Below are 23,119 nucleotides of genomic sequence, written 5' to 3' on the forward strand. Positions count from 1 at the left end.
AATTTTGGTGGTGTAAGGCAACAAAGATGGTGAAGTTGAAGGAGCTTTGGGTGGTGATGGATGTAGATTTTCGGAGTAAATCTCTCTGGATAGCCAATTCTCTCTCGCGTCTCTTTGGGGTTTCCCATGGTCAAAATTGTCCACGAAAATTTCTAGATGTAGGTAAGGTTCTGAAGACTTGATGGTGAAAATCTCCCTAGTAGTATGTTGGTTGTGTTGTGCTCGGTTTTTTGTTTTCTAACGTGAAGATTCTGAACTTGAAAACAGAAATCTCTCTGGATAGCCAATCCTCTCTCGCGTCTCTTTGGGGTTTCCCATGGTCAAAATCATCCACGAAAATTTCTAGACGTAGGTAAGGTCCTGAAGAATTGATGGTGAAAATCTCCCTAGCAGTATTTTGGCTTTGTTGTGCTCGGTTTTTTCTTTTCTAACATGCGAATTCTGATGTCGAAAAACAGCAAGGTGGTGATGGTTGTGGTGATTTGAAAGGGTTTTTGGAGGAGATTTAAGGAGGGTATTTGGAGATTATTTTTAGACTGTTTGGAGGTTGGAAGGAGGTTGATATAAGATGGTGAAGGTTGGAGGTGTTCTTGGCTGGGAGAGATGTAAGATGTATGGAGAGATATTACAAACAAAAATGAACATCCACTTTATTACATACACACACGTACATATATATGTACATACAAGAAAAGAAAATATCTTAAACACACTTGAGTTGGTATGGGTATAGCTTGTAGCTGTGAAGTCTCTCAAGTGGTAGTAGTAGTAGGAACTTGATGTTTTTCTTCTTCTTTGACTTTCAACACAACATATATATATATATATATATATATATATATATATATATATATATATATATATATATATATATATATATATATATATATATAGTTGAAACTGTTTAGTCGCACAGCTAACTTTTCTCGTTTATGCGTTTTCCGTCTTTCGCACGTTTTCATATTTTCCATTCTGATCACGAATTAATGTAACCTGAAATAACTGATAATATTTGTTAGATAATACAAAAATAGTTCGTCTTATTTCAATGATGGTCACATACAAGGTCACATAAAAAAACATTTTTCAACATGCTTGAAACTCTTAATATTACATATCACCCAATCAATGTGCCGGTTAATCACACACGCTCCATTGATCCATGATTAACATCAAGCTACCCTTTGCCACACATTGTCAGCCCCAAATTAGTGTGTCGGTTAACCACACACACTCCACTAACGATTTAACAAAGTGCATAGTGCAATTTCAAGGAATAGCATCATTTTCACATTTTTCGTAAAGTAACTAAGATTGGGAATTTATAAAAGTTTTGTTACTTTAATAATTTTGATTATACTTATAAATGAGAATCAATGTCCTATCCTACCCGTTCGGCTAACGACCTCCACCAATCAAGAAAGCGGTGGGTGAGAGTAGACGCCCATTAAACTGTCATTTTATAGGCAGTAACCTTATACCCCCCTTATAGATCGGCTTCGTGAATGAGGTCTACTAACGGTAAGACTGACTTGTCTTATACATACATATATATATATATATATATATATATATATATATATATATATATATATATAAGTATTAAACTTTAATATTATAATAGTGTAAGGGTTGAATTTTAAACTTTTAAAACTCTAGGATTTGGAATTAAAGTTTCATTAATGTAACTTTTCAACTTCCAAAACTTGATGCCGAGTTTTACTTGTCAAAAACTTTTGACATTCATAACTTATGAACTTTTATGTTCCATGAATGAGACCTTTCAAATTCCAAACTTAGGACAAGTTATGAAACCTTTCAAGACTCTTTGAATTTTATAACTTACCTTAGTTAATGGTTTCATAAATAAAGACTTTTCATATTCCATAAATTGAGGATAAGTTATGGAACTTAATCAAGAACACGCATAGATCAAATTAACTAATCCAATTATGATAGGATGACAATTTATCAATTTGACATAATTTGATCCATATTACATGATAACTTCAAATTTTACAAATAACTAGTATTTCACAAAAATCAAGTAGTTATCTTAGAATTTGACAAACGTAATGTTATTGGATGGGGATAAACATTACCATATCATTAAAATCAAATTTTATGAACCAAAACAGTTTGTGGTAATGTTCCTAATCCAAAACAGGCAAAAAACTCGAAAGTCTACCCACTGACGAACCAACTCGTCGAGTACACTTATGAACTCGAAGAGTTCATGATCATAAGGCACCTACTCATCGAGTAGGCCCTGACAGAATCCAGTTTTGCAGTTTTTTCAGCTTTGAAAATTACACAGTTGCATCAATACAATTTAAAACACCCATGGCTCTGATACCACTGTTGGGTTTTATGTACTCTAACATTCCTATGGTGCACAAACAACCATAATTCTTTGGAACTAAGTTTTCTCTAATTATACATGCAACATTGGTTTCCAAAGCATGAATCCTAAACTAGCATACAAAATTTAAGATATGAATCATAAAATAAGTTAGAAAGTTACCTCTTGATATAGCTAGTAAGACTTTGGCCTTTAGAGAACTTAGCACCCCAAGTCTTGTGCCTCAAACAAGTCACAAACACCAAATAAACGATTAGATGGATATGAGAGAGGCTAAGGAGACTAAAAACCGATTTCTCCTCTTGGAATGCAAGTAGTGGTCGATTTAGGACTTAGCACAACATATATATATATATATATATATATATATACATATATGTGTGTGTGTAGAATATCAAAGGTCATGTGTAACCCTAATCCATACACATTAGTGTTGGATTAGTGTCTAAGTCCATAACTATTTTGGTATGTACTTGACCCGATGGTGCATGGTCCTTTTGGGTTGCCTTCACCAAAGCAACTTGATTGGAGAAATAAATAAAGAGAGAGAGGTTATTATGATTTATTAATATGTTATAAGAATAATATATTAAAGGAGAAATCATATTTGTTTAATTAATATTGGTCAATAATTAATTAGGAATTAATTTTGTGATCAAGTGTAATTAATTAAACTAGAGGGGCTGATTTGTAATTATGTGATAGTTACAAAATAAGGTAAGGATTATCTTAAATATAGGATGAACGGATTTAAGGAGATAATGCCTTTGAATTCGACTAGGATAAGGGTTTCTAAGACTTATCTTATGGTTACTTGGTGGGCAAGCAACTAGATAAGGATAAGGACTAAAACCCTAATCTTTACACCTATATAAAGCCCCTAAGGCTCATGAATTCATCTAAGCCTTCCCAAGAAGTCCTAAGGACGAATTCCTACCTCTCTCCCCTCTCTTTATACCTTCTCCATTTGCTCTTGGTGTTTGTAAGCCATTAGAGGAGTGACACTTGTGACTCTAAGCATTCCAAAGTCAATTCAAGGAGGAATTAGGATTGTTATTGCTACATAACAATCAAGGTAATATCTTAAACCTAATTATATGTTAATATCGATTTCCATATGCTAGAATTAGGGTTTATAGTCTTGGATTCAAAGCATGTACAATAGAGAAACCTAGATACAAGCATTAGGGTTTGTATGAGCACATAGGATGTTCTTAGGACCAAAACCCATCAGTGGTATCAGAGCCTAGCTTGGTTTCAATTGTATTGATGCATTACATGTTCAAAAAATTCATTTTTTGGTGTTTTGGAGGCTGGACTCGCCGAGTCCATAGCTGAACTCGCCGAGTCCATGCAGACTCGACGAGTCCAAGCCTGACTCGACGAGTCAACTCGTCAGATGGAGGGTATCTCGGGTTTTCTTGCTGTTTTTGCTTATGGATAGTTACCTTATCATGTTAGATCAATATTAATCCGATTATATGATATATTTGACTATATTTTTTATCTAAATGAAGATATTTATCAATTAATAAGATAATTGTTTCCTTATAAGATAATTGATTAATTATTTTGAGTAAATTGATAAATTGTTTTGCAAGAAATCATTAAATAAATCAAATATGGATAATTATGTGATTAAATGTTAATTTGAATTATTTGTTATTTGATCATTGTTGTTATGAAAAGTTTCATATTTTCCCCTTTAGGTTTTATAGTTTAAATTTGAACCCAAAAGTTTTGAAGTTTTGAAATTTAAATAGTTAAAACCCTAATGTTTTGAAATGTTTCAAAACTTGCCCTCAAGTTTTGGAATTTAAAAGTTGATTAAAAGTTTGATTAGGAATGTTAAATTCTAAAACCCTAGTAATGTTTTGAAAAAGTTCAAATCACACCCTTATGGTTTTATTAATTAATTAAGGTGTATAATTAAAAGAAGTTTAATAAATCTATAAAAGTTTAGGTTTACAATTTAATTGAATTAAAAGTATAATTGTTAAATTTGATCACCTAATATTTTAAAAGTGTAAAATGCACCCTATACTATATATAACATTAAAAGTCTAACATTATATATATATATATATATATATATATATATATATATATAGATATGTATGAGTAAAAGTCAGTCTTACCGTTAGTAGGCCTCATTCACGAAGCTGGTCTATAAGGGGTGTTTAAGGAAATTGCCTATAATATGGCGATTGAATGGGTATCCACTCTTACCCACCGCACTCTTGACTAGTGGAGGGTCGTTAGCCGAACGGGTAGGATAGAACGAAACCTTCCATTATAAGTATAATGAAATACAAAGTAACTAAATGTTTTGCAAATTCCCAATCTTAGTTACTTAGGCAAAAATGAATTGATGCAATTCCATGAAATTACACTTTGTGCCCTTGCGAAGACGTTAGTGGGGCATGTGTGGTTTACCGGCACACTAAATGGTTCTAAGCAAAGGTAGTAAAGGGTGACTCAATGTTTTTCATAGTTCGGTGGAGCGTGTGTAGTTTACCGGCACATCGAATAGGTGACTGTAACATGTGAGGGCACCATGTAAGTTTGCATGGTTATTCACACCCGCTTTGTGATCCTCGGCATCCCAGTCACAAACGAGAGGGGCATATCGAGATTTAAACATGCCATTGAAATGTTCAATGAATCTCAAAGGATCTAGGAGTTTTCATAGATTTAAAACTTAAATTTGTTTTTCGTTTTTCATGGTGGAAATTAGTGAATCGTCATTCACTTACCTTCAAATATTCTGCAACTAGATTACGGCATCCCTCTTCTAGGTTGTAGCGTATTGTGTTGGGTTCTAGCCGTAGTATCTCATTTGGGTGATTTACTAAGGACTCAATCGATCAACTAACTTGAATTTGTTTTCTCCCGTTTTGTAGATGTCAAAGTTTGACAACTATGGTCTTCCCAAATCCCGTGGAACAAGCATTCCACATGAAGATGATATTCCACGATTCGATCGAGGAACAAGAAATCATGCTTCACTTCCTCCTCCTCCTCCAATTATTCTCCCTAACCCACAAGATTGTAAAACTGAAAGGTTCAATATCACTCAAGTCCTTTTGGCAAGTAAACATAAAGAAGGAAAGTCGGTGTGTGCACACGTCTTAGGGATGAAATCATACATTGATAGGTTAAGAATGATGGGATCCGTTGTCGGTGAAGAGATGGTTGTTGATTGGGTTCTTCAGTCACTTCCTAACTCGTATAGTGAGTTCGTAAGAGAGTACTATATGATAAACCACGACGTGACCCTTATGGATCTCACCCATATGCTTATTGCTGCTGAATCAGCAATGGTTTAGCGCAATAGAAAAGCAAAGTTGATTGGCGAATCTGCCTTCAAGACCTCTATGGATATAGACAATGGCAATGAAAGACATGCAATGATCGAAAAGTTTGATCATAAGAGAAAGGTGATGTCTGAAGTAGTTCCATGTGTTGTTCCAAAAGAGTCAATTTGCTTTTATTGCCAAGAGAAGGGGCATTGGAGACGAAGTTGCCCTATTTACCTAAGAGGTCTAAGAGATGGGAGAGTCAAAAGTATGACTACGCTTCAGGTAAAATCCACTATCTAACTCCGCTAAGTTCCTATTCATTGATTCTTAATACATGATGTGATAAGATTGCATTTGAATGTTTTGTAGGATCGGTGAAAAGAAAGGAAGCTTGATAAGAGAGCAAGATGAATCTAATCACAAGAGATGGATCTCGATCGCATGGACTTGAAGATTGGATTTTGAGCTTTGATAGTTATGATAGAGTTGTTAGAAATTTTCCTTTTACATAGTTTTCAATAGATTTTGCATTGTAAGGACAAATGTTTTTCCGCTGCTTTTATAAATAAAATAAATTTTGTTTGACTTATTTATTTATTTGTTTACTTCCTTGCAATGAAATCATTATGAAAATTGATGTTTGCATATTTCTACAACGAATGGATTTGATTCTTAGTTATGTTATTTATGGAAATGTCGAGAATTTACCAAATAGGGAGAGTTTCTCATCGCCCAAATTTCAATTGGACTGAAATTTGGAATCACACAACTTGGTTGCATGATGAATGAGAAATTTCATATTTGGAAATTAGACAAATTCGTTGACAAAGTGTCAAGTGAAGGACTAGGAGATCGAGTACACAAAGTTGTGTGTTGATCAAGTTCACCATAAGAGTAACAAAGAAATTCGTCATGATTTACTAAAGGTTTAGTAAATATGATTATACTTACAGGATTAAGTGTAATTCTGAATTGATTAAAGGGTTTATATCAATAGTAGAACGAATAAGAAGAATCAAGTAGGCAGAAAAATAAAAGTTTCTCCATTCTAAGAAGAAGGGAGAGTAGCTTTTATGCTTTATGATAAATCTTAATGATTAAGAACCATATCTCAATTGATCCTCTAAGTGAGTCTTAGTACAATTGTATGTTTAAGAAAAGGAATCAAGGATTGAAGAAATGGTAAAATCAAGAAGTCTATCATACTTCGTTCCAATAACAAGTCTTAAAGTTAAGATTGTGACAATGAGTGAAAAGTATTAAAGGTTTATAACATTCATCAAATGTGGAAAGTTGTGATGTCTTGAATAAGACAAAGACTGACTAGGACCAATTTATGAAGTGTTTTAATAAAAAACTACACTAACTCTTGAATATTTTTTTGTCAAGAAATGGTTATTGACAAAAGAATCTTATATGTCAAGGATTCAGTGGGAGCCTTAATGGTCTTGAAAGGTTTCAAGAACAAGTCAAATAAACCTTATTGATCATCACTAGCACACGAGTTGAGGTTTACAACTTATCGTGTTGACATTATTTTGTTTATGTGATGTTTCCAATTGAGTTAATTATGCATGTGAGTCCTATGAGTTCTCATTTTGAACGCATAAAAGGCAAAGCACCTTAATAAATGAAAGGTACATTGAAAGGAAAACGTGAGCTGCTTAACTACTTGGAAGACGTGGTGGGCAGCTATGCTACCATAAGGCAAGAAATCAAGATTAAAAGAGCTCGGTCCATATGAGTTTGAATTTGTCGTAAACTTTGGTATTGACAAATTCACATGGATAGAAACATGTACACCATTAAAATCTAAGTGTCATAAGATTTCCTCCATGAAAATGATTGTGAGGAAATCCTTTCACTAAGAAAGTTTTTAAGAAGATAGTGATTGTAAAATTGCATTCTCGAATTCAATTATGGTTACGATATCCCTTTCCATGATTTGAATTGTGAGGTTTGGCAATTAGTCTTAATTGTTTTGACACACATATGAACTATCTAAGGCAAAGGTGTATAAGTTCAAGAAGCGTTGATAAAAGATTATCAAAGCACTAAGTATTAGAAACATGGACTTAAGAAATTCAATAGGTATTGTTTTCTGAAAGTTAAGATGTTTATGAATACATGTCGAAGCTAGTGGGAGCATAAGTGTTATGTTTTATAATAATCATCATGATAGTGGGACCATAAATGTTATGATTGTATGATTATTAAGGAAAGTATTGCAAGTTGGCAATATTAATTATAGAAAACAAGAGTCATTCTTTGCAAAGTTGTAAGGATGGAATAGTTGTTTTGCTATAATTAAGGGAGAGAATGTTATGCTTCATTTCAAATCTAAAGGATTAGGTTGAGAAATGTTGATACATTTAGTCAAAGGTACATAGTGTGTTCTTAAAATTTCGATTATGATTACGGCATTCCTTTTCACAATTCGAATTTTGAGAACATAGCGAATAAAACATTGTGCATTGTGTCCCATATGCTTCGGGTATAGGATCGATTGCAAATGCTTTAATGTTTGACCATTCTAAAATTTTCCAAATGTCTAGCGCATTTAGAGGGAAAAAGGGACTAGAATTGGTTTTGACTAAAATAATTAAACAACTATCAAAGGACAATCCAAAGTTCGACGAGGATTGGTTGCTTGTGAGTAGTTGGAAGCATGGTATTGAATGGACCATATCGACATTATTATGAATAGATAAGATTCTATTAAGAATAAGTTGTCATATGGAAAATATGGAAGCGTGTCCATATTGGGAATTGAATATTGAAAATCTATGTCTAGATTAGAAACTTTTATGCAAAAGGATGTTCAAAGGAATGTACTTTGAGTGAGAGACATCATATCTAAGGAATTGTCTTGTAACAATCTCCGATAGAAGATTTTGTAACATCATTAGCAATAGTCTTTGTGACTTTGGTGCAGTGACATTACGAAAGAATCATTGCATAGAATGTTAGAATCTAGCATATTCTATAAGTAGCAAGAATTTTGATATTCTTTCACTTATGAAAAAGGATTCAGAGTTGTGAAATGAGAATGATTGGAAATGTGTTCAATGTGATCAATTTCACAAAGTAAGAACCATAGGTGAACATTGTGTGTATGCTAGGAGCATGGGATAAGTGTTGTAATTCAAGTAAGAAGTTGATTACCCGAAACGACAAATAATGAGTAATCGATATGGTGATAAATAAAAGGAGTTTTATTTATACTCAAAGGGTTGAGGCCATATGGGATTAGTATTATTCTTGTGTTTCACTTTGCATGTTTTGACTTCCAGAATAATTGAGTTTATTAAGAATAATCGAATTATTCGAACGGGACACAGTCGTTCATATGTTGGAAGTAGATATGAATGAAGATTGTCGTGAATTGGTGTGTGGATTGTCTAAAAGAGTATTAGATATAAGCAAATGTTTGCTGCAACATTCATGAGTGCTTATAAATATGAATTTGAGCATTGGATTAAACCCACACTCGCTTGGATCACTCCATGAATTGTATCACGAGTGATTGGTGAGACGATAACATCTTATATTCTTGAAACCGAGATGTGTGAGTTGTATCTTTCAAATCGGTTGCACATTGATAATATGTAAACGCACTAGTAACTTGGTGTTATAAAACATATTGTTGTGTGTGATTTGGTTAGTAAGTGCAAGCAAGCATTGTATCAAAGTTTATCCGTTCCTTTTATCCCAAGTAGGATAAATGCGATATCTTTGGGCCCCTCGATGGTTTAGTGATGACAAACATAAATGCTCGGTCGGGCTAGGGCTAATTTGATTTGTTCAATTAGTCAGTCGTCATAAATTGGGAATCGAGAAATAGTACAAAGAGAATGATTAGAAATCATGTCTTACGATATCTAGAATGGAGGAATATATGATCCCTTATCTTAAGAACACGTATATCTGATAGGATCAGAGTTGACAGCGGCTTTGGAAAGCTACAACTGCAGATCAGGATCTGAAGTCATACGCATAATAGTTATTAGACTTATCCAAGTGGGAGACTGTTGGATTAGTGTCTAAGTCCATAACTATTTTGGTATGTACTTGACCCGATGGTGCATGGTCCTTTTGGGTTGCCTTCACCAAAGCAACTTGATTGGAGAAATAAATAAAGAGAGAGAGGTTATTATGATTTATTAATATGTTATAAGAATAATATATTAAAGGAGAAATCATATTTGTTTAATTAATATTGGTCAATAATTAATTAGGAATTAATTTTGTGATCAAGTGTAATTAATTAAACTAGAGGGGCTGATTTGTAATTATGTGATAGTTACAAAATAAGGTAAGGATTATCTTAAATATAGGGTGAACGAATTTAAGGAGATAATGCCTTAGAATTCGACTGGGATAAGGGTTGCTAAGACTTATCTTATGGTTACTTGGTGGGCAAGCAACTAGATAATGATAAGGACTAAAACCCTAATCTTTACACCTATATAAACCCCCTAAGGCTCATGAATTCGTCTAAGCCTTCCCAAGAAGTCCTAAGGACGAATTCCTACCTCTCTCCTCTCTCTTTATACCTTCTCCATTTTCTCTTGGTGTTTGTAAGCCATTAGAGGAGTGACACTTGTGACTCTAAGCATTCCAAAGTCAATTTAAGGAGGAATTAGGATTGTTATTGCTACATAACAATCAAGGTAATATCTTAAACCTAATTATATGTTAATATCGATTTCCATATGCTAGAATTAGGGTTTATACTCTTGGATTCAAAGCATGTACAATAGAGAAACCTAGATCCAAGCATTAGGGTTTGTATGAGCACATAGGATGTCTTATGACCAAAACCCATCAATTAGCCCATGATTCATCCATTTGATTTGGATAAATACTTCATAGATTAACCCATAATCCCATCATAAATCAAACCATGGATCATTATACCAACTTATATGTATCTATTTAATTAGTCTCTTTTGATCACTAAACTAATTCTTAATTAATTATTGATCAATACTAATTAAATAATATGATCCTTAATTAATATATTATATTTATAATATATTAATAAATCATAAATAACCTCTTACTCAAATCTCCATCTATCAAATTGTTCTGGTGAAGGCAACCTGAAATGGACCATGCTACTATCAGGTTAAGTACATACCAATTATAGTTATGGGCTTAGACACCTAATCCAACAGTATATACACTATTTTAGTCAATAAATCATAACTTACTCGTTCTTCGGTCCTTGATACAGGATGTGGATTTCATATTTGTTCTGATTTGAAGGGACTAAGAGAAAGTGAAGAAGTAGAGCATGGAAGATAAATCAGATCATGAGGAATAGGCGATCTTCTCATGTTACCAAGATTAGGACTTATGGTCTTATACTTAGTAGTAGATTTGATAATATGTTGTTATTCTTCAAAAATGACACGAAACATTATTTCTTTTCTTGCATTGTTTAGACAAATATTTCGATATTGTTTTAATGATATGAATGGTTCAATTTTAGCTTATAAAAATTGTGTTTTATGTTTGAAGCTTTGTGTGTATGAAACTGTGATTTATGTTGATAGCTTAGGCAACAGTGTATTAAATATTAATTCCTCTGATGGTGTAGAAAAGTCATGCTTGGGGCATTGTCATCTTGGACACATTAACAAGAAACGCATCTCCTAACTCCAAAAGGATGGAGTGTTGGAATCATTTGACTTAAGGTCAGATGATCAGTGCGAATCTTGTCTTTTGGGTAAGATGATAAAATCACCTTTCATTGGTTCTTGTGAAAGAGGTGAAGGTTTGTTGGACCTCATACACACAGATGTGTGTAGGCCCGTCAGATCAACCACAATGATGGCAATCGATTCTATGTGACAGATATGGATATATCTACTTAATCAAACATAAATCAGAAACCTTTGAAAAGTTCAAAGAGTTTAAACACGAGGTCAAGAATCAAATGGGCAGGAAGATAAAGATGCTTCGATCTGATAGAGGTGTACAGTATCTTAGTATCGAGTTCATCGACTATCTCAAGGAAAGTGGAATAGTTTCACAATTGACTCATCCAAGGAAACCACAACTTAATGGTGTGGTTGAGAGGAGAAATCAAACCATGTTCGACATGGTTCGTTCCACGATGAGTTGGGCTTCACTTCCTATTTCTTTCTGGGGGTATTCCTTAGAGACAGCCACCCATATTCTTAATCTTGTCCCTACTAAGAACATTACTGAAACACCTCACAAGATGTGGACAGGGAAAGTTCCCTCGCTAGGCTATATCAAGGTTTGGGGTTGTGAAGCTTTCATCAAATTGGACACTCACGATAAACTAGAACTGAGAAGTGAGTAGTATATTTTTATTGGTTACCCATAGAAGTCTTTTAGATACTTGTTCTACAGACCTAGTGAGAACGCGGTCTTCGTAGCTCGAAGAGGAGGCTTTCGCATGCTCGCGCACGTATGAGAGAGAGAGAGAGAGAGTGTGGGGGGGGAGGGAGAGAGAGAGAGAGAGAGAGTGTGTGTGTGTGTGTGTGTGTGTGTGTGTGTATTGGATTAGGTGTCTAATCCCATAACTATAATTAGTATGTACTTGACCCGAGAGTAGCATGGTCCATTTCGGGTTGCCTTCACCAGGATAATTTGATAGGATGGATATTTAAGAAAGAGGTTATTGATGATTTATTAATATATTATAATAATAATATATTAATTGACAAATCATATTATTTAATTATTATTGGTCAAGAATTAATTTGGAATTAATTTAGTGATTAAAATAGACTAATTAAATTTGCAGGGACTGATTATGTAAATCAGTGATATTTATAGTTTGGGCTAATGATCCATGTTGACTAGGATTGGACTAAATCTTTGTGAGAGTCCATGAAGAGTTAGTCCATAAGGATAATGAGTTGATGGATTAAAAGCCCAAGTGAATTAAGGTTTACAATTTTAAACCCTAAAGATTTCAAACTATAAATAGGGTCCCTAAGCTTCCAAACTGGCCACTAGTACTCCAAGGTTATTGTCTAGCCAATTTGGAGCTCCACAACTTCTCTCTCATTATCATCCACTTGTTCATCGTGTTTGTGACTTGTTTGAGGCATCATACTTGGGGTGTTAAGCCCTTCAAAGACCAAGTTCTACAAGCTACAACAAAGAGGTAATCTTCTGACTAGTTTTTTATGTTTTAAATATCAATGTTGTATGCTAGTTAGGCTTCATGCTTTGGAAATGAATATGCATCTATAATTAGAGAAAACTTAGATCCAAAACTTTAGGGTTGTATGTGCACCATAGGAGTGTTATAGTACTTAAAACCCAACAGTGGTATTAGAGTGATAGGTGTTTTCTATTATATAGATGTATTTGTTTATTGTTCAAACTTGAAAAAACTGCATTTCTGCATTCCGTCTGTTGGACTCGATGAGTCCCATGAGTGGACTCGACGAGTTGAGTAGTTTGATTGTGAAGTCGACGAGTCCATTATCAGACTCGACGAGTTGGATCATAGAATTGCATATTTTCGGATTTTTTGGTCAGAATTAGATTGGGAACATTGCCATAAACTGTTTTGTATCATAAAATATGTTTTTCTGGTATGGTGGTGTTTATTCTCATCCAATTAAAAGATAAATTGTCAAATTATAAGATAATTAAATGTTTGTATGATAAACCAATTATTTATATTGTTTGATTTGGATTTATCTTGATATGTGAGTTGAATTAGGTCAAATTAGTTAAAGATAAAGTTATTTGATTATTTTATTAGTTTAAAAGTTTGATCTAAAGAGTTTGTGAAACCTCTATAAGTTATAAGTTATGGATATGAAAAGTCTCATTCATGAAACAACATTCAAGAGTCTTGAAATGTTATAAATCTTGCCATCAAGTTTTCGAGTCCAAAAGTCTTAAAGAGTTTTATAATTTGTCCTCAAGTTATGGAACTTGTAAAGTCTCATTTATGTAACATAAATTATAAAACTCAAGAGGTTTTTGAAGAGTTTCAAAACTTGCCCTTTAAGTTTTGGAATTTAAAATTTGATTAAAAAATGTTTTAATTATGAAATATTAAATACTAAACATTTTGGCTTCATAACTTAAATTTAGAATTAAAAGTGTTAATTATGGCTTTGTTGATAATTAATTAAAAGAGTATTAATAAATCCATAATTATATTGGTTGCGTTTAATTAAATTAAAAGTCTAATTAATTAATAGATTAAACCGTCTACTAATTTAAATGTTTAAAATACATCCTTATACTATATAAAAATAAAAGGTTATATATATATATATATATATATATATATATATATATATATATATATATATATATATAAGTGAAAAATCAACCTTACCGTTAGTAAGTTTCGTTCACGAAGTTGTTCTATAAGGGATGTATAAGGAAATGACCTATAAAATGATCTTAAATGGGTATCCACTCTTACCCACCGCACCCTTGACCAGTGGAGGATCATTAGTCGAACGGGTTTGACATAACATATAAATCTTCATTAAAAACCAAAAAAACAATTTTAAGGTAATTAAGAAATTTAAACTGTGATCCGAAACCAAACGCAAAGAACATTCCAGACTATTATGTGTATTCCAAACATGTTCTCCATGTTCTAAACAGTTCTTCACATAATATAACTAGTTTTGGGTTAATCCTAACAGTAAATTAGCTGGTAATTGAACATATACAACCTCGTTTGGAATGTGTTCTTCATATTCCGAACACATTTTTCATGCTCCAAAGTAACTATTTTACACTGCTAATCTTATAATTAAACTATAAATGTAAGAATAAAAAAACTTACACATAAAACTACCAAATCATTGTATTTGTGCCATATGTTCTTTATTTCTTTACTTCAAAATATGTAGATATTCCAAAATAAAGGTTTTATAGTTTTTCCTCCAGAATATGTTTAAATGGGCATTCCAAAACTTGCTCAATAGGCCAAGCCGGATCCATATAGTATGAAGTGGACTCCAAAATGGTCCATTCCAAAGAACGGTTATTTTGTATAAAATTATTAATAATAATAATAATAATAACTGATTATTTAAAAAGAAAAACACCAAAAAATAGTTAGATTACTTAATTTCCCTATATTCAAACATTCAAAACCAAATCATTTAAACAACTAACTATCCAAATTCATCAAGCACCAAAAAGCTAAAAATGCAAATTTCAATTTCAACATCCTTACAAGGTTTCAACTTTGAATTATTTTCGACCCATAAGAAAAGCAAATTCAAATCACATACTCAGCATAAAGTCCTATATATACATTCACTACAAGTCTTCAACCCATAACCAAACACCATAAAAACCCCATCACTTGCTTAACTGCTTCTGTTTTCTTTCTATTGCCTCCTTGAGTTTCCTCCCCAATGCATACGCCAATGGAGGAGGAACCGCATTTCCAATCTGTTTATGCTTATGTTGAATATTCCCCGAAAACTTATACCCATCAGGAAAACCCTACACAAATAAAAGTAAATATCATACAACAAATATATCTTTTTTTAAGTAAATTGCTAAATATGTTATGTAAAGTAACTTACCTGAGATCTAGCACATTCACGAACTGTTAAAATCCTATCTTGATCAGGGTGAAAACACATTCCAACTTTACCCATTGGCTGAGGGTCAGTAATAGAAGTTGGAAAATTCCCCTCCCAATCAAGCCTTCCATATAAACCTTTCCATTGGTTATGCCTTTTAGCTGTGTTTGGTAAACACCATGGTATAAGGTCAACCATTTGTCCAGTTGACAACTTAACCTGCAACAGCACATACAATTAATCTGTTAACTGTTTGTCCCATGGAGGGGTATAAATGTCATTTTGAAGTACCTTTTCTGCAGGGAGATCACGCCAATCAGCACCAGGGCGTTTAGGGATCCTTTGACACCTAATCACATTCAACTCATTCATTTCCTTTGAAATATGATCAGTTAAAACAGAAGCATCTCCACGAATCCGCTTTTGAAACCAAGAAACAGGTTCGTTTTTATACTGTTACAAAGTTAGAAACTTATATGAGATATAGAAATAAGTTGAATAGCAAAAAAATTTAAAAATGGAAAAAAGATTTTTTTTTACCTCAATGGTTGGGTTAGAAGCACCATTTCCAACAGGAGGGAGATCACCAATTGTGTCTCTAACTGTAATTGCACGAAAAGGTGCACCAGATGCAGTGCTTCTAGCTGCTGCATATTGAGAGTTTCCATTCAGTGAAACCCTAAGTTCTGGACTTGCAAACACATGCATTGGTTCGGGCCATTCGGGCAGGATTTCTTCAGGTGAAGCTGCCCAAATGAATGCCCGTTTTCTTGATTGAGAAACACCAAAAGCCCCAGCCTCTAATATTCCAAATCTCACCTACAATTAGTAAAACATTATAACTCATCAACTTACATTCTTATTTCTTAACACACATTTAGGGTTTAAGAAAGTACCTGATAACCCATTTCAAGAAGTGAAGCAAGAGCTAAACGGAATGTTTGTCCTTTATTGAAGGACACAAAGTTTCTGACATTTTCTAGAAGAAAATATTTGGGGCGAAAGTATTCAGCAAATGATAAAAATGCTAAAATCATTTCGCATTGAACTTTGCTCCATGTGCTTTGATTGAACCTATTCATACCCGAAAACCCCTACACAAAAAAAAAATTAAAACTTGGTCAAATGTTGCCTTTATTTTTTGTGTGATTTATAGTTATTGATTAATACCTGACATGGTGGGCCACCATTGATGAAATCAACTTGTCCAGGTCGAGGTAGATTTTTGATCATATCTTCATCAAGCTTTGCAGCTTGTTCATCAGCCTCAGTAGTTGAAATACAATCATCCACATCACCACACGCTGCCATGATAGCCCTACATTTCATAAAAATAATTAAAAATGTAAATAAGACTACATTGCTATTTTTTAAAGAAGAAAAAATATGTGTAGAAAGTACAAACTTTAGTATGACATTGCAGTTATTCACAAATGCTAATGCTTCTGGATGATTGAGTCTAAAAGCATCACCAGCAGGTTCTTCGTATTCAATTGCCCATTTTGTTACAGATGCCCCTGTTTATAATCATGTTAATAAGTTTATTTTATTATAAAGTTTATACAAAATGAGAGGTTAGAATTGTGAAAGTCTGAAAGAAAAAACTACCAGCTTTTGTTAAGCCTTCAGATAAGCCACCACATCCAGCAAAAATATCTAAAGTGGCTAAAATGTTCTTTGAAGTAAAACCCTCTTTGCTTTCAGTCATTTCAACATCATCATTCTCTCCTTCTTTAGACTTTCCTTTTCTTTTTCTAATTGCAGCTTCATTGGCTGGGGTTTCTTTAGGTGGACTTAGCTTGATGTTAACAGGTAGCTGTAGGAAATGGAAATTAGATTACATTTTATATAATTAAATAATGATTTTGGAAAATAGATTAGTGAAACTTAAAGTACCTGTTTGAGAGATCCCTTTTTAGGGTCATAAAGGCGTTCACAAAAGAAGACATGATCAAAGATGTATGTAGTGTCTTGTGGAGAAAGGTCTTTCTTCCTTCTAACTTCACACTTTCCTTCTATAGCTGATACTTCCAACTTATGAACCTCTTCACTGTAATATACCTGAAAATAGCATTAAAGATTTATTATCAGCAAAATACATTGTTTATTTGATTTCATAAATATGATAATAAAGATAAGTTAAAAGCAAGAATGGTTTACCTCTTGAATGTCAGACCTATATGCTTTATCCAAAGACAGATCCTCAGGTCTATAAAATCTTCTAACTTGAAGCATAACTGAATCAGGGTCATTTAGTTTTGAATTTTTAGGGGTTTCAATGTTTATCAACTGACAAATGACATAAGCTTTAAGCCCTACATTCCTTCCACCTTTATGAGTCTCATTCCCCCTTTCATCTGACTCAAAGTGATAAGAACCAACATAAACAAAGTCATCAACATCATACTTTGTTGCCATATACATAAACCCTGTCTTTGATTCATTAACCTCAAAAACATCCTTTTTATTTTCATCCTCCATGATTCCACAGGAATCACACATTCCATTCCCAAGTCCCATTTTATCAGTCTTCAAAGAAAAGAAAGCACCTCTTTCTGGCCAATATAAACTCCTACAATGAAACTCAACAGGTAGACCTTTGTTTTTCCTTTCTTCAGCTTTTGCTCTATCAGCTTTATCAAAACTGGCATTAGCTTTCCGATGTTGATGCCCCCATGGAAGTGTTCTTATTTGCACAACCACAGTTTGTATGACATCATCAAGCTCAAAATCCAAGCAATCATTAGTCAAATAGACTTCCCTTTCACTTGCTATGTCACCTAAAACAGTTTCTTTACCTCTTAACATCAATCTCCCATGAACAAACTTTCTAGAATCAGAATCTTCAAACAAATACTCCACATAATAAATCGAATCATCATCTGATTTAGGGTTTTCAACTGCAACCGAACCACCTAAAGCCACCACTTCGCCTCTAATAACAGCGGATTTATAAAGATTCTTGCCACCTGGCATCTTCCCAATCGATTTCCCCACCCAACTTATGTCTGTTTTTGAGCTCTTAGTTTTCTTTTGCTTTGTTGCAGAATTGGGTTTCTCAGATTCTTGAGGTAAAGTTATGCTTTCTTCTTCAGGTTCTTCACAGTCTTCATTTTCATTTTCTTCTTGTTCTTGTTCTTCTTCTTCATCGTCTTTCTTGACATTTACCAAATCGCCCTCCTTCACTTCTGGGGAGTAATTCGAGTAAAACTCGCCCCAAATCCTATTAATCAACCTTGTTGTTGTAGCAGGCATTGCCTTTCTTTTTGAAACCACAGGCCCCATTGCTGCTCTTGGATTCATGTTTTCTGCTTTTGTCAAAATCGCCTTTTTCTTCACTAACCATTTGGTGTGATGTCTTTGTTCCATTTTGTCTTCAAGTCCAGACACAAAAGCACACCTTCTGATTGTGTCATCAGGGAACTCTGCAAATTGCTGTAGAATAATTTGGCCATGAACCACTACATATCTTTCTACAATTGCAGGGTTTGATGATATGTGAGCAGGGTTACTTTTCTCAAATTCTGATAATCTTTTTATGACTTCAGAAAATGATAACTTTGATGCACGAGTTTGCTCTTTTAGCAATGTGATAATGGCTATGGCAAGTCTTGCTGTTTTCAGAACTGTTTGATACCATGGAGCATATTGCTTTGATGGCTTTCCTAGTCTATACCTGAAACAAACAGAAGAAACCATTAGCATGTTATTTCCAAAATACAATTGTATCATCTTACTTTCATTTCTTTTGTTTACAGCATTAGAATTTGAAAACACTACCTAAATACAATTGTATAATTGAGTGTTTTTTCAAAGTACAATGATGCAAACCAAGTAAAAGTTTGGGGAGAAAAACTTAGAACAAGAACTCACCAGGCCATATCAGTTCGAATTGAAATGAAAACCATTGAAGATCCAAATTCAATCATCCATTCCTTTATAGCACTCAAATAAATAGGAATCCCATCTTCATTTAGTTGATCAGTGGAACCCGAAGAGCCACTTGTATCATTATCTAAACAAAATCCACTTCCATCATCAGCAGTCATTGTTCCAGATCCAAAAACTGTAACATCAATGTCTGCACATGGCTTCATAGGAAGTAACTCCAGTGAAATCAACCTTGAGTCACAGTTATAAAGTGACCAATTATGAAGCATACTTCTTGGAAGCTGATCTGAGTCAACAGTGTCAGAATCATCAAAGATAAGATACTCATCAGTTTCTTGAATGTCAGACTTGTAATAAGCAGGAAGAGGGTAATCATTTGCTATCTCATCTTCATTGATCTGAATGTACAACTTGCTTGATGAATTCCCTTGTCTTCCTCTTTTCTTTTGCTTCAAAGATTGCCAATTTTCATTTTCTTGCAAAACCCTAGCCAACTTCATGTCTTCATCTTCATCACCTCCATTTGAATTATTCACCTTTTTTCCATCTCCAATCTTCAAAGGTGCATTCATGGAAGCTCCAGATGGAATCTTCACACCTACACATGCTTCATGTTTCTTGCTTTCGTCTCTCAGGGCAGCAAGCACGGGCAGCTCAACAAAAGCCCGGTCAGCACCTTCGGGCATCTCATCCAAACTAACAAGTTGATCAAAAATAAAACCACCCCATGAAACAATCAAGTCACGAATAGAAGCCCCATGAGGAAAATTCTTACTTCCACTTAATGATCTCACTAGAGCAGCAAGCAATTCATCAAGACTCAAATCTGGATTCCCACCTGAAGATTTTGAGAGGCGTTTGTAGACTTCAATACATGCATTTGCTTTTTCTTGAAAAAGATCAAATAGTTTCTTGTAGCTTCCGGAAGGTTTGACACAGTCATAGTCAGCAAGTTCAGTGGATACCCAAATAACGGGCAACCCGTCTTCGTATCCGGATATTGACCAATCTTCAATTCGCCCGAATCCTTCACAACGAACACCTGTTTCTTTTTCAGATGTTTTCTCTAATGGAAGAATTAAGCCAGATATGAATAAGTCATCAACTTCTAGCATTTCAACAGGTTGTGAGTTGCCATCAGCATCATGAAAGATGAAATCAGTTAATCTTCTATTGGGTCTTGGATCATCAGGTCCAGGAACTAAACTTAAGGCTGCTATTTCTTCTTCCACAACTTTGACTTTTTTGTTTTCAATTGTTGAAGATTTTTCTGATAAGCGAACTGATTTGGTTTTGAAATCAGTACATGAAGCAGCTCGTTTTGGCATCTTTCTTGAAACTGGAGCATTTTCTGTGGTGTTTAATCTTCCTCTTTTTGGTTTAGGTTTGGTGGATTTGGCTACATTTGTTTTATCTTCCATTGTAACATCGGATGTCTCAGTTGTTGCTTTGACTTTCGCTTGTTTGCCTTTTTTCTTCATTTCTGTAATCAAGAATAAGGTCCAAAAGTTAGAAAAAACTACAAGATAATGTATAGGTAAGATGGATCAAGCAAACTAATAGACATGGGATATATAAATGAGAACACTCAAAGAAACACTTAGACAACACAAAAAATAAGAAAGCAAACAAACAGGATCCACATTCTTTAGAGTCATAGAAAAGCAAATAAAGGACAATGGAATGCGATTGCAAAGCAGCTAAATGTGAAAGAGCATATTGATGTTAAGCAATTAAACGTACAAAAGTTTCAACTAAATATAGATTTATAAATCAAATTTCATATTTTGGTTGACATAAACAAGTATCAAGATTCAAGTACTGAAATACTTCAAAAAGAACCCAATCTATGCGGGGATCCATCAAAAGTGATCAAATGTATATCTACATAAGCAGTAGTATGATTTTATTACTAAAATTATTATAGATCTTGCATTTAATTCAAGATTACAATCTATGAAGAAGATGAAACCTTTATCAAATCATTCTTAAATAGCCTAATTTAGGCACAACTACAAGCTAGAGTATATACAATTAAAGTTTATTTCTTTAAAGGAGTCCATCTGCTTAGAGAAAGCTGCTGAAAATATGCACCAAATAACAAGATCATCCTACCTCGAACAAAATAACATATTTTTCGATAAATTTGGCTTCTAGTATAAAAACTATTAGCTTACATCATACTAGAAACAAATTAAATTAACACAACTGTACGATTAGTACCTCCTGTAAAAATATTTTAAAACCACATATACATCAACTCACACTCGTGACAAGAGATTGCAGTTTTCCAATGTGTCAGGATTGTGCATAATATAGTATTCAGGTTATTGGGACAGGTGCAATACAGCTATTCATCACTTCTGAATCGAAATAAAAAAATATTCAAAAGTATATTCCCTTTAAAACAGCTTCTAAGAAAGAAACGGAAGTCAACTTTTTTGAAGATCGACCATTTGATGAGGTATGAAACCATGTGGCTAATTGTGTATCATTGTCCTTATAATCAAAGACAAAAATACCTTCAAAAATAGTGTAGAACAGAAATCGACAAATCGTGTACTAAGATTGAAAACTATTCCTCAAATTTAAATCTGAACTTTGTTTACGGAAACAAACCAGATGATCGAAGAACGAACGTCAAACCGCTTGACCCTCTACGACACTAAACTATGTGCTCGTAAAATAAGATTAAATCGATCTATGATTCTATATATATAATCTCGCTTATATTTTAACGTTAATGAGAGATTAAACGAGCCAATGATGTTGTTTTTATGAAAAAAACCCTCACTCTCACTTTCTCTCTCTATATCTAAGACTTTCTCTCTCTAAATATCACTTTATCTCTCTATAGAACACCATATGTCACACCAGTATCATTACACATATAGAGGAAAGAATTAGAGAAAATATAAACGATAAATACATTCTATTACACATATAGAGGAAAGGATTAGAGAAAATATAAACGATAAATACATTCAATAGCAACAGTTAATGACCCATCAAGCCCAAAACATTAGCTAAAATCATCGGAAGCTAGTCTGACCTGTTGGTTTCACGGCACCATTTTCTTCCGAACCTAACAGCCTCGCCGTTCCCATTTTCTCAGCCGATAAAAAAACACAGATCCGGAGTTTGATTTTCCGGTAAGATTTTTGAACAGATAGACTGAGAGTAAATGGAGGCTCAAATGTGTTTTATAGAACGCAGATTCAAAGGTATTGCTTGAAAAAAAAGGGGGGAATGAATCAAAAAGCTCAAAGCGGCTTGTTTCAAAAAAAATTGTGAAAAACATGGCGGGAAATCACCAAATTGCGGAAACAATTCCCGCCTCCACATCCATTAATAGTACAGATTCCAAATAAAGTAAAAACCCTAATGCGTGATTGTCCTACTCTGCGATTTTGACTTTTGACAGTCAAACATCTATGCCAGATTAAAAAATATGTATAATAAACGATTATTTTAAAATTACCGTTATGCCCTTGGATGTGTGAAGTTGCTTGATTCATGTAGGGATTCTCGGGTATCACGATTGTAGTGTTTTGTTTATTGTGATCGTAGTAAGGTTTTGTAGATTGTTTTTGGTGGTTGTTGGTTTTACTGAAGTTTTAGTAAATTAGAAGGATGACTTTGACTTTTTGATTGACTTCATTTCATATAATTGGTGGTTGAAATTGGAATTAGGTGGTTCGGATGAACATAGTCTACTTTAAATCATCTCTATTCATGATTAAAACTTAAATCGGTTTGGAAGAATAATATTAAATAAATAAGAATTTGAGACAAAATTTACCGATGATGCGGATATATCAACTCCAAAGTTGGTATTACTTCTTTTTTAATTCATATGTTATCCTTTAAATTAATCCTTAGATTTTTTAGGATAAAATTATATATTTAATAAAATTTAACATTATCTATTTCAGAAAAATAAAAATAAAAATTAAAATTAAAATACTAAAAATTGTAATTTTTTTACGTATAAAAAGAGT

The 23,119-nt window shown here is 33.6% G+C and overlaps 1 protein-coding gene across 3 annotated transcripts; it reads right to left on the reverse strand.

Annotated features, from left to right (window-relative positions):
* Positions 1-14,820: 14,820 nt before the first annotated feature.
* LOC145005576 (DNA (cytosine-5)-methyltransferase 1B-like) lies at positions 14,821-22,651 on the reverse strand. 3 transcript variants are annotated; one of them, XM_078964686.1, is made up of 12 exons: positions 22,171-22,469; positions 19,101-20,601; positions 17,388-18,903; positions 17,124-17,288; positions 16,836-17,043; positions 16,633-16,744; positions 16,398-16,545; positions 16,124-16,321; positions 15,768-16,046; positions 15,519-15,680; positions 15,228-15,446; positions 14,821-15,144 (listed from the first exon to the last, which is right to left on the reverse strand). In XM_078964686.1, the coding sequence occupies exons 1-12, from the start codon at positions 22,223-22,225 to the stop codon at positions 14,998-15,000; spliced, it is 4,710 nt and encodes a 1,569-aa protein (XP_078820812.1). In that variant the 5' UTR covers positions 22,226-22,469; the 3' UTR covers positions 14,821-14,997. The 3 variants fall into 3 exon arrangements, with proteins under 3 accessions (XP_078820812.1, XP_078820811.1, XP_078820810.1); XM_078964685.1 differs by lacking the exon at positions 22,171-22,469 and adding an exon at positions 22,600-22,651 and having other exon boundaries at positions 16,398-16,744; XM_078964684.1 differs by having other exon boundaries at positions 16,398-16,744; positions 22,171-22,472.
* Positions 22,652-23,119: the final 468 nt, after the last annotated feature.

Source organism: Lactuca saligna, chromosome 7 (genome assembly GCF_052625555.1).
Source record: "Lactuca saligna cultivar CGN05327 chromosome 7, ASM5262555v1, whole genome shotgun sequence".
In the NCBI taxonomy this organism is placed as follows: Eukaryota; Viridiplantae; Streptophyta; class Magnoliopsida; order Asterales; family Asteraceae; genus Lactuca; species Lactuca saligna.